Source organism: Zychaea mexicana (genome assembly GCF_025766255.1).
Source record: "Zychaea mexicana strain RSA 1403 chromosome Unknown BDB00scaffold_8, whole genome shotgun sequence".
NCBI lineage: Eukaryota > Fungi > Mucoromycota > Mucoromycetes > Mucorales > Lichtheimiaceae > Zychaea > Zychaea mexicana.
In genome coordinates, this window is record NW_026516671.1 from 328,588 (window position 1) to 343,421 (window position 14,834).

The window sequence follows — 14,834 nt, forward strand, 5'->3', positions numbered from 1 at the left end:
TTCAGCTATTTTCTTGACGAGTTCACTTGACACCCTTGTCTTCACTCTTGCTTTCCGGCTAAATGTTTTAGGCAGCAACAATAAATTGCATGCAGGAGTAACTTTCGTTGGTATAAAAACATTGGGAAAGACTTTTTTTTTCTTTTTTGCTTGATGGGGTGGTGGTGGTGGTAGTGGTGGTGGTAGTGGTGGTTATTGCCAGTGTTTGTGGTTTGTGTGTGCGTGATAGAAATGCTATTGTGAGTGACTAAGTGGAGTGATGTGATGTGGTTGCTTGTTGCGGGTTGGAAGACAGGGATCAAGTGAGAGAAAGAGATAGGAAATCATGGTTAATAGTATAGAGTAGTTTAAGAATAATGGAATAAGAGGGTATGGTTTGTGTGTGTGTGCGTGTGTTCTTTGTTTTTTCTTTTTAGATGAGCTTGCTTAGGGTTAGAGTTGTTGTTGTTGTTGTGAAGAAGGGGGAGAAGTGGCCAGACCAGCAGGCGACTCGGTCAATCCAGCTACGTCGGAATACATTTGTAACGCTCGCAAAATATGCATCGAGTCCACCTCAATTACCTCGCCGAGCTTCTCCAGCACGTTTGCGAAATGTCCGACCTTGTGCAAGTAGAGCGTCGACACCGCATTCTATAATTATAACGGATCAGCAAGACAGACAGCTTTATAAATAACTCTATCATTACTAGCACATGCTTAAGAACTAACCTCGACCCGCGTAACAAAATTTTCCATCAACGTCATGAGTTCTTCGTCGCCTGCATCATACATGATATGTCGCTCAATCATCTTGCTCATCGTCGTGCTTTTGTTCGTTGGTCCTTGCTTGCTGCCTGTCGTCAGCCGTTCCAACCGGATCGCCAGACTGTTCAGTGCACAGACAAGGTTGGGGTCGATCGCTCGGTTACTGATCAGACTCGAGCTGCTCTTTGGCTTGAACGACATGGTCGATGGTCGCGGCGGTAACCGTTTCGCAAAACTGTCCTCGACGACCCTGACAGCCGGATCAACTGGCTCAATTTCATCCACAACATCGTCGTCGTCTTCCTCTTCTTCTTCTTCTTCGGTTGGTTGGGGTGATGTGGTCCGTGACGTTTCTGCTGTACCAAGAAGACGTGGTGATGCAGATGGTGATTTAGCTCGCGTGCTAGCTGCAGCAGGTGTGGTCGTGCCCGTTGTGGCTGGTGTTGCAGCAGCAGGCGTCGTGGCATTGGTAGTGGCGCCTTCTTCAAGCATGGCGTTCTGCTCTTCCAGTTCCATACGGCCGGCAAGCTGCTTTGGATAGACCAAGCTCAACATTTCTGGCGTTTCCAGACCCTTCAAACGACGTACGCCCAATTCCATCACATGGAAACCCAAGCGTTTGAGCTGCTGGATATCGCGACTGATCAAATAGTTGTTGGCCGACGTAGGCATGTCGTCCATCCCAAGCGTATTGTCGTCCAGGACACCGGGGAAGTTGCGTAGCGCGGCGACAACATCGGACGACGCGCAGATCTGGCCACCGTCGGCTGCGTTACAGATACGGCTTGCCTTGTTCACGACAGGACCGAAATAGTCCATACGGCTCGTGATTGGGTTGCGTTCAAACACAGGCGTGCCCCAGTGGACACCCATGCGCACAGACAGACCGCGGTAGATCATCTGGCCTGTTTCCTGGTCTGTGATTTCACGTCCTTCCGCGGTGCTGAGAATACCTGCTGGCCAATCCGCATCCAAGAGCTGCAGCTGCACGGTGAAACACCACAGTAACGCTGACGTGATGTTTTGGAAACACACCATGAAGGCATCACCTTCAGTTTTTACTTCGTAACCACCGACACTACGCAGCGTTCGTCGCATGACTGCATCATGGATCTTGATCGCGGACCGCATGTTTTCCGGCTGCGTCTCCCAGAGCAATGTGGAGCTCTTGATATCCGTAAACACCAGTGCGACCTGGTTGATGGGCGGCGGGACCTCACGATCCAGCCGTGCCAGAGTCGAGTCGCCAGGCCCTTCCTTGCCTCTTCGCCTATAATTGCCGACGAGCGGTAGACCGGCGGGTCCAAGTGAAACATCGTCCAACAAAATCCCTGCTGCATCCGCACCCGCAGCGCCACGACCAGGACCTCGCAAGTACCGGAACCGCTTATCGCGCTTGTCAAACAGATCGCCAACACCAATGACCATGACCATCAAATCCTTTTCGGCACCATACGTGATGGCAAAATCACGCAGCTTTTGAGCAGCGGCCATCAAATCATCCTTTTCCGTTCGTGCCACATCCACCGCCGTCTGGTAATTCATGCGTTCCCACAGCCCGCGCGACGCCATGATCACAAACTCGTCATTCTCAGTCAGTTCGATCGTCGCCACATACGGGTTGGCATTCACCACTGGGATCAGATCAAAGTAACCAAACCCACGTGATACCTTGAGCTCACCATTCAGCTTGCCGGTGTTGGACACGAAACCGCCTGCGGCCCGTATACGCGAAATTTCGCTTGGATTCAGTGAGATATGCTTGTGTGTGATTTCGTAGGCTTGGCCGTTGTTGCGTGAAATGACGGCCATGGCATCACCGACGTTGGCCACATAGAGCTTGGTGCCTGAGATATAGCACACCACCGCTGACGCACCCGAATCCTTTTCATCGCCAATCTGGCCGCCAAGTCCCTTTTCGAGCGACAGGAATGATCGACGCAGTGCGCTGACAACGGTGTCGTCTTCCTTGAGCTTACGCAGTTCGCTCATGACGTGGTATGTGAGGTGGTCGTTGAGGAATTTTGTGAGCTTGCAGCCTGTGCGTGTGCTCTTGCGCCCGTCAAATAGACCAAAAATACTCTCGTCGTCATTGTTGCGGAAGCGCGGCATGACCAAGTCCCATGTACCCAAGTGTTCGTTTGAACCGAGCCAGTCGGCAATCCCATACGCCATGTTGTTGACTTCGGAAGGCGACGTCCGCACACGACGATCGGGCGACTCTTCGGGAACGGATACGCCTAGAATCGTGATATCCATCAAGCCCAACATGCGAAGTCGCGTAAGTGCACTAAAGTCGGCCAGATCCTTTTCTTTCGGCCCGTGCGCTTCTGGGTGCATCTTCTTGATCTCGAGACGCTTGTTGCCGGACAGATTCAAGAACTTTAAGCTCAAATTCCAATTCCTGTATGTATATATCAATGAGTTTAGAGGCAAATTGGTTTAGAGAGAAAAAGGGATAGAGAAACACTTTACCAGTTCCAATCGTAGGGCCAATTGGCAATATTGTACTTTAGTACATTGTTGCCTACATCCAACACCAACAACTTGCGGAGTTTGCCGATTTCTGCAGGCAGTGTTTGGAGCTTGTTGCCGTTGACAGCCAGGACACGCAAATAGCTCAGCTTTTCAATATCGTCTGCCGGTAAAGAAGTCAGATGGTTGCCGGACAGGTAGAGTTCGTAAAGATGCTGATGGCACAAGTGTTCCGGTGGGATTTCATCGAGATCGTTGAATGACAAGTTGAGCGTTCGCAGTTCGAGGAACAGCATCAACGGCGACCAGATTTCGTTGGTCAAGCGGTTATCACCGAGGAACAAGCGACGAAGCGAAAGTGATAGCGGTGGTGGATGGTTGCGAGGGCTGGCAAAGAAGGATGGCGGATTAAAGTTTGGAGGCGATTGGAGCGTGCTTCCTGGACTGACGGCCATGTTGTTATTGTTGTTGTTGTTGTTGCTTTCGTCGGCGGCAATGGCATCTCTAAACGCGTTTGCTGCTGTACCCGGCACCATCCCCTGACCGGCATGTCCTCCCAGTGGACTTGGAAGAACACCGTCAGATGCATTAGCCACGACCGAGGGCGGGACCACGGCATCGGCTTGTGGTGCCAACGGGAGATGCAGTGCGACACCTGGTGCAGAGAATGGTTTGGGGAACGTTTCGAGCAAGTTAGACGAGCAGTTGAGCGTCTGCAGCGACGCACAGAGCCAAATCTCCTTGGGCAGCATCTTTAGATTGTTCTTTTGGGCATCCAGCACCTTGAGTTCGCTAAGCTTGGAGATTTCAGACGGCAGACTATCCAAAAAGTTATTCTGGACCGACAGTCGAAGCAGCTTGCGAAGCGCGCCAATGCTGGTTGGAATTGAATTGAGCGTGTTACTGTCCAAGACCAGTTCTTCAAGCAATGGCGTGTACAGAAACACATCTTCAGGTAACGACGAAAGCATACAGCTGGACAAGTCGAGATCGGTCAGCATGGCGCCGTCATAACTCGTTGCTATGGGAGCCGGTATCCCAGTGACAACATTGCTAGATTGTTGTTGCTGTTGCTGCGAACCGCCCAAATTGAACTGTGTGAGATGATTCTTGGTCATCTTGAGCTGCCGCAAACTTTTGAACTCACAGCCAACAATACTGACAGCATTGTACCCGACAAACAGAATCTCAAGTTTTGGCAGCTGCGAGAGCACGTCGAGCTCAGTGATCAAATTCTGTCGAATATCGAGTTCCTGCAGATTCTCCAGCTTTGCAAAACTGTCGGGTAAACTGCCGGAAAATCTGTTGGCGATTGCAAACAGACGCACCAGGTGTTTGAGGTTACCGATTTCGTCGGGGAAGGATTGGATCTTGTTGAAGCTAATGTCGAGGTAGGTGAGGCTGGTGATGTCGCAAATGACTTCGGGGAACGTCGTGAATGCATTGTTGGAGACAAACAGCATTGTCAAGTGTTTAATGGAGGCAAAGGATCGAGGAAGCTTTTCGAGTCGGTTGTTGTATACGCGCAACGTTTTCAGTCCGGCGAGTTCTTCGAATCGTGCGTGGTTCAGGTCGCGCAGCCGGTTGCCGGATATGTTGAGGTGTTCGAGGCCACGGACAAAGCGGATGGATTGGGGTATTGCCACATAGTCATTGTTGGCCAGCCACAGTTGTTTCAGGTGGCGGCACATTTGGATAAAGTCAACGGGTATCTCCATTTGCAGGTTTTTCGACAGGTCGAGCGACACGATGCGCTGGGCGTATTTGTACAAGAAGATTGGGATTGTCGGGAGGTTTCGTGCTTGTAGATCAATATGCTGGTGTTCGCTGTAATCGGCATCTTCGTGTGTTATCGGCGCCATATTCTGGCCAAATACGTATCGCAGCAAGTATGAGTTGTCTTCGCGGCCGACGTCTTCAATGTTGTCCTGTTCGCTGTATCCCATCTGCTCGAGTAACGTCTTTTGTAACTGCAAAGGCAGTTCGTTTGGTTGGAGGATACGCTCTGCATAGTATCGAACATTAGGAACCCCAAACTAACGTTTGAAATCAGGAGTATAATAACGCATTTACCTGATTTGTTTCGTTTAATCATCAAATTCAGTTTGCTCAAGTCAGGCATAAAGAACTTGCTTGCCAGTCTTTGCACGATATCCTTGGCTGTGGTTGACAGTGGGAGTTGTAGTGTGGCAAACGTGCCATCGGGTCGGAAGATACGAATACAATACTAAATCTGGCTTGTTAGTTTGAACGTATTAGCCATTCTTAATAGTGCTTTGTCCCAAGCTACTTGCATTTTTTCTTGGGAAATCGTATTTTTGGGGTTCCATAAGAGAGTATCCGTCGTATTCCGACGCTTCGTCGTCGATCAATGTTGCAGATTGTATGTCAGATCCTGGTATGCTTTCAGCTGGTTGCACGGCCCAGCTGTCCGGTGGAGCCCATGGTTCTGCAGAATCCTGGTTCTAAAACCATACTTCATTACTACTACTACTACTACTTTTACTACTACTATCACTACTACATGCTGCTACACCTGCCCCATTTCCTTTGTTGCTGTTTTTACCTGTATTGGGTTTAGTACCGGATGTGCATAACCGTTGTTGCTGTTGTTGTTGCTGTTGCTGTTGCTGTTGCTGTTACTGTTATTGTGATTGTTGTTGTTGTTGTTGTTTTGTTGGTGTCCAGAATAAAAATCGGGATTTACAATGCCTTCCATACTGCCAAAGTTTTGGTCGACGAACACTAAACCCCCCATCCGCGGCATTATTGAGTACTTTTTTCACCACCGCCACCCCACCCCGATGAAGCCAAAACACGAAATCCAAACTTACACTCCATGTTATCCTAATATTTGATGAAAAAAAAAGGATAGAGTTATTTGCCTGGGCGTCTGAAGCATGTATAATTACACTCCTCCCCCTCCCGTCCGCTCTTTACCTTGCTTCTGAATCCGCTATCCAGTCGCCCAGTACTCGAAAAGCTGCCTTCTGATTTCTCACGATCCTTTCCTTTACGACTTGCATACGATCCAGCCGACTTTTTTCGGTCGCCATAAGCAGCCTGGACATTATAGTAACTGTTGTAAGGTGACCGTTGTTGTTGTTGATTTGCAGAAGACATGGTGGTAGAGTCGTCCATGGACGACGCGTCTAATGGATGTGGCTGTTGCCGAAATTCGTACTCGTTGGATCGTTTTCGAGGATGAAGTGATGTCATTGACGTATTGCCGTGAATGCCACCTCCTCCCGTTGCTGCTGCTGTTGCTGCAGAAGGCACCGGACCACCCGCCGCGATACCCACTGAACTCGTCAATGCTGTAGAGACGGAAGACAAGTCAGATCGGCCTGCTTATATATAACACCATACCCAATTTTGTGTGTGTGTGTGTGTGTTTAAAATGCGAAAAATAACAGATCCGGCCCCAACACCACAGATTAGAAAAAAGACATTCATCCTTTTCTTCTTATGTACTCATTCAGCCCCATTCCCTCTCCTCTCTCCGGTAATACAACCCCCCCCTCTCTCACTCTCTCTCTCCCTCTGTGTGAGTGTCTCGCTTCTTCTTTCTTGCTTTTACGCTCCACTATAACCTCCCGTTCAAAGAGGTTTTTTTTCCCACACATGTTCAGTACTTACTCTTCTTTTTACCAAACCGAAACAACGGTTTCTTTTTGTCTTTGGGTGCTGAATAAACGGATAAGAGAGCTGGATCAGATGCTACAGCCAGGGGTAATAACCGTGTGTGTGTCAATTTAAAGCATGAAATACAATAGATGTGATAATGCATTTTGTCTTACTTTGTTGCTGTGGTGCATGCGAAGACGACTGTTGCTGTTGTTGTTGTGATGGTGAAAGTTGTTGATGCGGCGATAGATATTCATAGTCTTTGTATTCCGTTGAACCAGAACGTTCATGTTGGTGAGGAAGGGTCGTTGATGACGCCGATGGTGATTGTGATTGCACTGAAACACCATCGCCAATGTGTCGTCCTCCCCGAGGGTACGGAACGGGGTTGCGTTTCTGTTTGCCTTGATGGTTGCGCGGCGGCGTGTGTCGAGCATTACCCGGTATCATTACGAGATGATGTTATTTTCTTTGTGTGGTATTTTTCCCCCTTTTTTTTTAAGAAAAAAGTATATCTCGTATGTGTGGTGTGCGGTTATAGAGTAGTAGTTGATGTTGGTTTTATTGTTATGGAACAATAGTAAGCTGTTTTTCTGCCGTCGTCGCCGTCGTCGTGTTAAAAGAAAAAAAGAAGAGAGAGAGAGAGAGAAAGAAAGAGATAGATGGATTGGCGCTATAAATGTAAAAGAGCTTGCCAATGTTGGGGTTGCCCTTGTTGATGATGACGCGCGCGTTGCCTTATTTTATGGGGGGGGGGAAAGAAAAGAAAGTATAATAAGTAACCGAGAATAAAAGAGAGAAGTTAACGCAAATATTTTTTTTTGGCGGATATGTACGTGATGTAGTATGAGTCCTGTGTGTAACAAAGAGAAATAGCCGCCTTTGTCTTTCTCTGTCTCTTCTTTCCCTGTGTTGTATAGCAGTGCTAAAGGGCTTCGAATCCTTGCTTTTCTTCTCGAGTCTTGCTTTTCAACTTGCAAACAGTTGAAGTCTTTTAGACAAAAGTACAGCAGTGTACACCTCGGATGTCAAAAGATGACCGACCCACCCCAAATAAGGCGACCAAGAAGGGCGGGGGCAAAAGAAAGAAACGTGTGTAGTTTTGTGATGAAGCGATCGCTTAAGAAATAGTCAAACTGTTTATTTTTTTTTCTATCTTTGGCAGCTTAACCTACTTTCTTTCTCCCTGTCGCTTGATAGTAAAAAAATCAACAGTGTTGTCTGCCACTTGATATGAAAAGGAGGTGTGGGGGGGGTGAGAGGATGAAAGGCATCTACGCACTCCTTGCAAAGCAACGACGATGCGGTGCATGAATTTATAAATTATGTGTCGCTGCCGTTGCCATGAGAACAATTATTGCAGCAAAACTCATTGCTACAAGCACTATCTATCTATTTGATCATTGGGTCGTTAAGTCTCGTAAGTTCTGTATCCGACCCGCTAGTTACTAGTGATGCCACAGCATTACCATTACGGGCTGTAGCAACAAATCCAATGTTGGGCGACATTTGTAACTATGACACTGCTGTCAATTTTTTAAAAATGTGTTGTTTGCAGAAAAAAAGTGTCACGATTCTAGAGCAACACGGTGTGTTTCTCTCTTGTGCAACTTGTTGGTGAACTGTAACTTTAAAGAAGGTTGTAACTGTTTGTTACATGGCACGTTATAGTGGTGCAATAAGTGGTACATGAGTACATTGGTATGATTACCATGGTAACGTCAATGCAATCAAATATGTTAATTATAAAGCACGTGCTTGCAGCCAGAACGAATTACCTACTCTGTACAGACATATTTAACGCTATCGCTGTTCCTTCCGCGGAAGCAGCCAACAGGCGGTGGTGTATCATAGTAGTAGTAGTACTTTGTGCATGTTCGTAAATGGTCATGTATCTTTAAGGTCAATAAATATCACATCTTCCAACAGCAAGTCTTCTCTCTCTCTGACTCACAAACCGTGCTGTTTTGCTGCTTTCATAACATCATCAAAGGCACCCATGCCACCTCCGAAACCCAAACGCACTTATATTACCATCCGAGAAGTACCTGCACCACCAGCTGTACCCGTAGGCGTACCTCACATTACCAGCATCCACGCACTTATCGCCATCTTTTTTAGATTCCCTCTTCTTTGCATATACTTTTGGGACTATATTAATCAACTCTCCACACGTCCACATCTGCACACACACACACACATCCAAAAAGAAACGCCAAAAGATCTATCAACCAGTCAAAGAAACAAAAAAAAAAAACGAAACTACTGTAGCATTATATTAGCTTTATTCATTATTCTTTTCTATACATACAACACCAATCAGCAAGAGCAACATAGATAAAATTCAGACTCTGTTATTTCATATCCGCCCCATTCTTCTTATGTTTACAGTATATGTTATTGTGTTGTAATGAGGAGAAAGCTGTGTGTGTATGTAATGAGTGCACTATGTGCCATTCGTGGTAGTAGACGGGTCGGCCTGCCAATCCGCCTTTTTTGTCTCTGTTAGCCGAGTGTCTGCCTAGTAAGCAGAAGGTCAACAGCTCGGTTCTGTTAGAAGGCACTTGCAGAAGCATTTTTCTTTCTTTGACATATAATTTTTGTCGTATTGCAATACCCGATTATATTAATAACCGTTGATACTTGTACGCAACATCAATCATCAACATCATCACCTTTGTTACTATTATTGAATCCGCAGCTTATCATTATAATCATGATTATTTCCACAGCATTACTTTGTATACACTTGATTTAAGCAAAGAACGTACTATGGGTAATCACTGTTAGCAATGGAGTACATATGTGTCAAAATAATTACGCATCACAGTTCGAAATCGTCCAATGAATAATCGTTTGCCATTGAGAATGTCAGTATAAGTCACACATTCTTTTAAAATAAACTGATCACTCGGGTAGAAACGAAAATACACAAGCTCCTGAACAGCGTGTACTTGCCAAAAGATCATCTTTCTCTCAGAAGTAAAGTTGTGGCACACGTGTCGAAGAAATTGACACGTTAGCAGATATGTCGTAGCTTGACTCACCCGAAGTGATCACTTGGATTAAAGTAAAACGCTCGTCATTTTGCGGCAAAGACCACAATGTATACATACGACTTTTTTAAACATGATGAGGGTTATAAATCCCGCCGAGCTACAGAAGGCTATATCGCCGAATGAGGCCGAGGAAGAGAATAATATAGACGGAACAACATACGGTAAGTTTGGATGGGCCACGATGATTCATCGTGTATTTATTCTGCTGGTAAAAACAGCCATTTTTTATAGATGTGATAGACTTACTGCACAAAATTCATAAAAAATGTTATGATAACATCAATCAATCGTGCTGTTTTGACTGTGTACTGACCCGGATGATCTATTACTATTCACGAGGTATTTCTTAACAAGAACGCTGCATTGTGCTGTTTAAACCAAGCTGACGTTGTGTTCCTGAGAGATCACAAAAAGCGACGAGCGAATCTTTGTACATAGACCGCTTATTCCCATATTTGCCAGTCACCGGCTGCCGGCTTTTGGAAAAAGAAAGCAGTAGAGATCAAACTTGAGAGTACAAAATGGCGACAATACAAAGACTATTGTTAGCAATTGGTGAATTGTTGTGCCGCCTTCACTGGAGTTTTCACTCAAGCGAGCTGACATGATATTCTCGAATAAGCTACTTGGGCACAAGACCACTACTTACTGCCTGGTTTTCTGTTACTTTCGGTCAACCACTAGTATCCAGGATGAATGGTCCGTAGCCCTACTGGTATCATTTACGTTTACGAATAGTTGCCTTGTTCGCTCCGAAGAGTCACCTGTCTGCTGGACACTGCTGATGCGCAGCTAGTCGTCGCTACGTGTTTCACTTCTCTCAATATGGAATGTTGTCAAACTTCATGTACATAAGATACCCGGCTTTAGTGCTTTACATACCTTGAAGCTCAGCTCAAATGCTACTCGACCCAATGTCTATACCACCTTCACTCTTTTAGAAGTAAGTGGTACCATATATAACAACAAGATCATCAATGTGTAATGGATGGCATATTCAGGCGGGTAATGATATCAAGCGACTATTACGTAACAATTTATCAACAAGATAAGAAACAAGAATTTCTTTTTTGTTTAGAAAGAGATACATCGAAAGAAGAAAGTAGTACTAGTAGGGGTAGTAGTAAGAGTTACGTGAGAGCGAGAACACTATTACAGATTGGTAAAAAGCAATGGGAAACGGGGAAGATGGGGCGAAGGGAATTTGAACAAAAGGGAGAAAATAAGAACTGTAGAGATAATAGTAGTAATAGTAGTAGTAATAGTAATAGTAGTAGTAGTGGTAGTAGTAGTAGTAGTTATAGTAATAAAAATAGGGAGTATATGAGGTGTAAATAGAAATACGAATATGTAAGTTAAAAGATGACATGCGATATATAACGAAGCGAAATGAACTTTTTTGTAGTGAATGTGTTGGCTACTGCATCATGGTTCCTCCTCCTCCTCCTCCTAGAGAAAAGATACCCGTGGTTGGTGCTGGTGCTGGTGCTGGTGCTGCTGTTGTCGTCGTTGTGCGGTCATACAGATTTGTCGGGTATCCCGCATGATGCATGAAATAGGGTGGTGACGGTACAGAATTATGAGACCACATTGACCAACCATCCGAGGACGAGTCGACACTGTTCGTGCGTTGTAAATGCGGTGGTAAAAATGACGATGGGGTTGTTGAATGAGTCGTCATTGTTGCTGTCGTCGACGGTACTATGGGTCCACAGAGCGTCCGTACATCCTGTTCCATCACGCTCACCAGCGTCTTTGCCCGTTCAAAATCGTACATGTATGTGATTGATGATTTGGAGATGTCTACCGATAACTGCAAGCATTGCCTTGCAAAGTCTTGGCATTTCTCGTCTTGGTAGTTGAGCAGTTTGAAATAGACAATGTTGGCAAACAGAAAGCCGATCAATGGGACATTGCACTCGTCTCGCTGTTGCGACATGTACTCCAAGATTTGGGTGATACTGTTGGCGGCATCGATGCAGGTATACAGACATTGCACGGAGAACGGCACGCTTGGGATATGGTCGGATGGAAAGAAAGCCTGATACAGTAAGATCTTGTTGATGTTGTAGTAAATGTGGACATTGAAAATACAGAAGCGTGCAAAACTGGACACATCAATGTGGTAATGCTGCTGATTATGTCGGTCGTTGGCGTCGTCGTCAGTCATGACAGACGGTGGAGTTGCACCGCACGACGAAGATGTGGTGGAGGATCCAGTCTGTGGACTCGTAACGTATGAACTATCTGGGTTGCGCCATTCTTCCGGCAGGCTGGCGAAGAATTCTTGTAGCCGGTCTTGCATAGTTAAAAGGTCAAGTGACAGATTGGGATCGGATTTGGTGTCTTGTGCTGCCACCAGGCGTGACATGACATCGTGCCGTAGAATCTGGAGGCGGATCATGTAATACCAAGTGCTCCACACATAATAGTCTACAAGCTCTTGAGACGGTGAACCATTGTTTGTATCCGTATCCATCATCACCGGCTTCTCTGCTGGTGGCGGCAGGGGACAGCATGGGTAGAACTGGCTCGATTCGACGGATGCACTAGAACCACCCTGCAAAACACGATACCACGTGTTGAAATAATACATGCACCACACCAATTTGGCTTCGCTCTCCGTGAATTGACGATTGCTGTCATACAGACCCAGTTCACGCGCCATGCTGTACGCAATCCATTCGTAAATATAGATCACGCCCGAGTAACCGTTCTGATAGCTGCAGTAGGACAAGAGAATAGCAGCGCGGCAATTATCCATGGAAGGTTCCTCGTCATAGCATTCAGACAAGAGCTCGCGGCCCTTGAGGCAGTACGCAATGGATAACGCCTTACCCATATTGTATTGCGGAGACTCGTGAGCGGGACGCTTACTCCACATGTGTAACTGAAAGGCGTTACGCGCAGACATGGCACAGATGGCATAAATCAAGACCTTGGAGGGCGGGTTCGCGGGATCGCGATAGCGGGCCAAGAATTCAGCGGTGTCAATGATGGGTAAGCGTATGGCTGAGCAACACGGCGATCGGCAATACAAATCAACGAGGTTGTCGGTGAGCTCGTCCGATATATCAATGGGATAATCTTGGGGTAGTGCATGCGTTGGGTGTGACCACGAATTCCAGACGGCAAACGAGAAGCCTGACGAGGTGTGGATTGAGCTTGTATCATCCAATTCCACGGACTGTGCTATCCGCTGCCGCTCATCTGCAAGCGAAGGCGATCCGTCATCGGTCTCAATGTCATTGTCTTTGTCGTGTGGAGCTGGCGAAATGTGCATTGATTTCTTGAATTGGTCCACGAGCTTTGACAGGTCGTTGTACGAGTTGACGTTGCTTTCAACCGACAGACCGCGCCCCGTTGATGTGATTTTCCATGCAAACGGCTGCAACGGCTTCATCTTGAACGAGTTGTTGGCGCGCTGACCAAAATCTCTGGTCTTTTGAGCAAAGTCTTTGGCCATGCGATCGATGGATTCTTGCCATTGATCCATGATCTTGTTCATTGTCGTCAGCACTTGGGAAACATGATTGGCTTTGGGTTCAGTTTTCATATAAATACATTCGAAATTATTGGCTTCGCAGCGACTGCAGCGTGGTAATGTAAGATCGCACTGTTGCAAGTCTTTGTAACATTTGCCACAAGGGTACACCGAGAAATTGCTTGTGGATGCTACGCCTCGCTTTCTTTGAAGCTCATCATCTGAGGTTATATCAGACGATGCGATGGAGACGGACGACCGAGTATCAGAGCGAGTATCTGATGCCTCTTCCGAAATAGACGGCGCGGGTGACGACGTTGATTCGACTTTGTCTACAGAGGCGTTACGCTGAGCGAGTCGTTGCAATGAGATGGTCGCCTTGAAATCTCTGGCGCCTTCAGCCGATTTGAGACGATCACCAAACTTGCGAATCCGATCGCCGAGCGTCTCTGTTGCTTTCTGGAGTTTTTTAAGCGTTGGTGCTGCTTCAGGGTAAGTACAAGTAATGCCACGCCTTCGACACCGAGAGCACGCTGGTTTTTGACGATCGCAAGCATGTCTAGATGACGATAGGTACAAGGGGGGATTGGGGATTAACTTTATGTTAAAAATCTCGGGTTTAATCTCCCACCCTCTACTTTCTCTCGAATCGCAATCTTTCTCCATTTTTGTTCCTCCTTTTAATCCACAACGGGAAGTAGAATGCGTGCCTAAAACCTCTGCAGCGAAAACATGCTGCGCCTAAATTGTTATTGGACTTGGAATTATTGATGCTGTTATTGTCGTTGTCGTTGTTGCTGTTATTGGTGGCGGTGTCGTTCTCGGTTTTATTTGAGGATGAATCAGATGCATCAGCCATATACGAAGTCGGAATGGAGAAAGGGGGTTACGAAATGGTGTTCAATTGTTGTTTTTTTGTTAACACGGTGCGTCGTTGTTTGTTATGAAAGCGTGTATGTAGTGCCCCGTTTGGTATGCTGCGTTTTATATGCTTATTTGTATAAGTTTCTCAGCGCGTTTAGAAAGGTAATGGGGTGTGTATACAAATATATATTCTCGCGGGTCAGAGCGGAAAATAAGGTTATGGTGTATGGGTGGCAAAAAAAAAAGAGAGAAAAAAAAGGGAAAGGAAGGGTTAGAAACTGTTCGAAAGCACGCAAGAGAACTCGTCCTCTTACACAACACAGCCCTTCTCTCTGGAAATGGTTTGCTCGGTTTTAGCCAATGGGATTGCTGTTGCCGGTATGAGAAATGGTTCTTGGGGGGATCGAGGGGGGTGGAGGGGCGGCTAATAACGCCTTTGGTATATCGTCAAGTACCACCACAGCCAAACAAAATATTCTCGGCGCACAACATCCATCGGAAATAGGTTGCCCCTTCAACTACCGCTTTTATTGGTTGTAAATGGCGGTTCCGGACCGATGCCGAAGCGCCGGGTTGCCATA

The 14,834-nt window shown here is 46.4% G+C and overlaps 2 protein-coding genes across 2 annotated transcripts; both read right to left on the reverse strand.

Annotated features, from left to right (window-relative positions):
- Nucleotides 1-106: 106 nt before the first annotated feature.
- BDB00DRAFT_585157 (phosphatase 2C-domain-containing protein) lies at nt 107-6,353 on the reverse strand. Its single transcript, XM_053117948.1, has 7 exons — nt 6,054-6,353; nt 5,786-5,964; nt 5,514-5,684; nt 5,293-5,446; nt 3,220-5,224; nt 709-3,148; nt 107-630 (listed from the first exon to the last, which is right to left on the reverse strand). Exons 1-7 carry the CDS (start codon nt 6,058-6,060, stop codon nt 433-435), a joined length of 5,154 nt encoding a protein of 1,717 aa, XP_052983919.1. The 5' UTR covers nt 6,061-6,353; the 3' UTR covers nt 107-432.
- A 4,763-nt stretch (nt 6,354-11,116) lies between these two features.
- BDB00DRAFT_803513 (uncharacterized protein) lies at nt 11,117-14,532 on the reverse strand. Its single transcript, XM_053122023.1, has 2 exons — nt 14,100-14,532; nt 11,117-13,948 (listed from the first exon to the last, which is right to left on the reverse strand). Exons 1-2 carry the CDS (start codon nt 14,246-14,248, stop codon nt 11,323-11,325), a joined length of 2,775 nt encoding a protein of 924 aa, XP_052983920.1. The 5' UTR covers nt 14,249-14,532; the 3' UTR covers nt 11,117-11,322.
- Nucleotides 14,533-14,834: the final 302 nt, after the last annotated feature.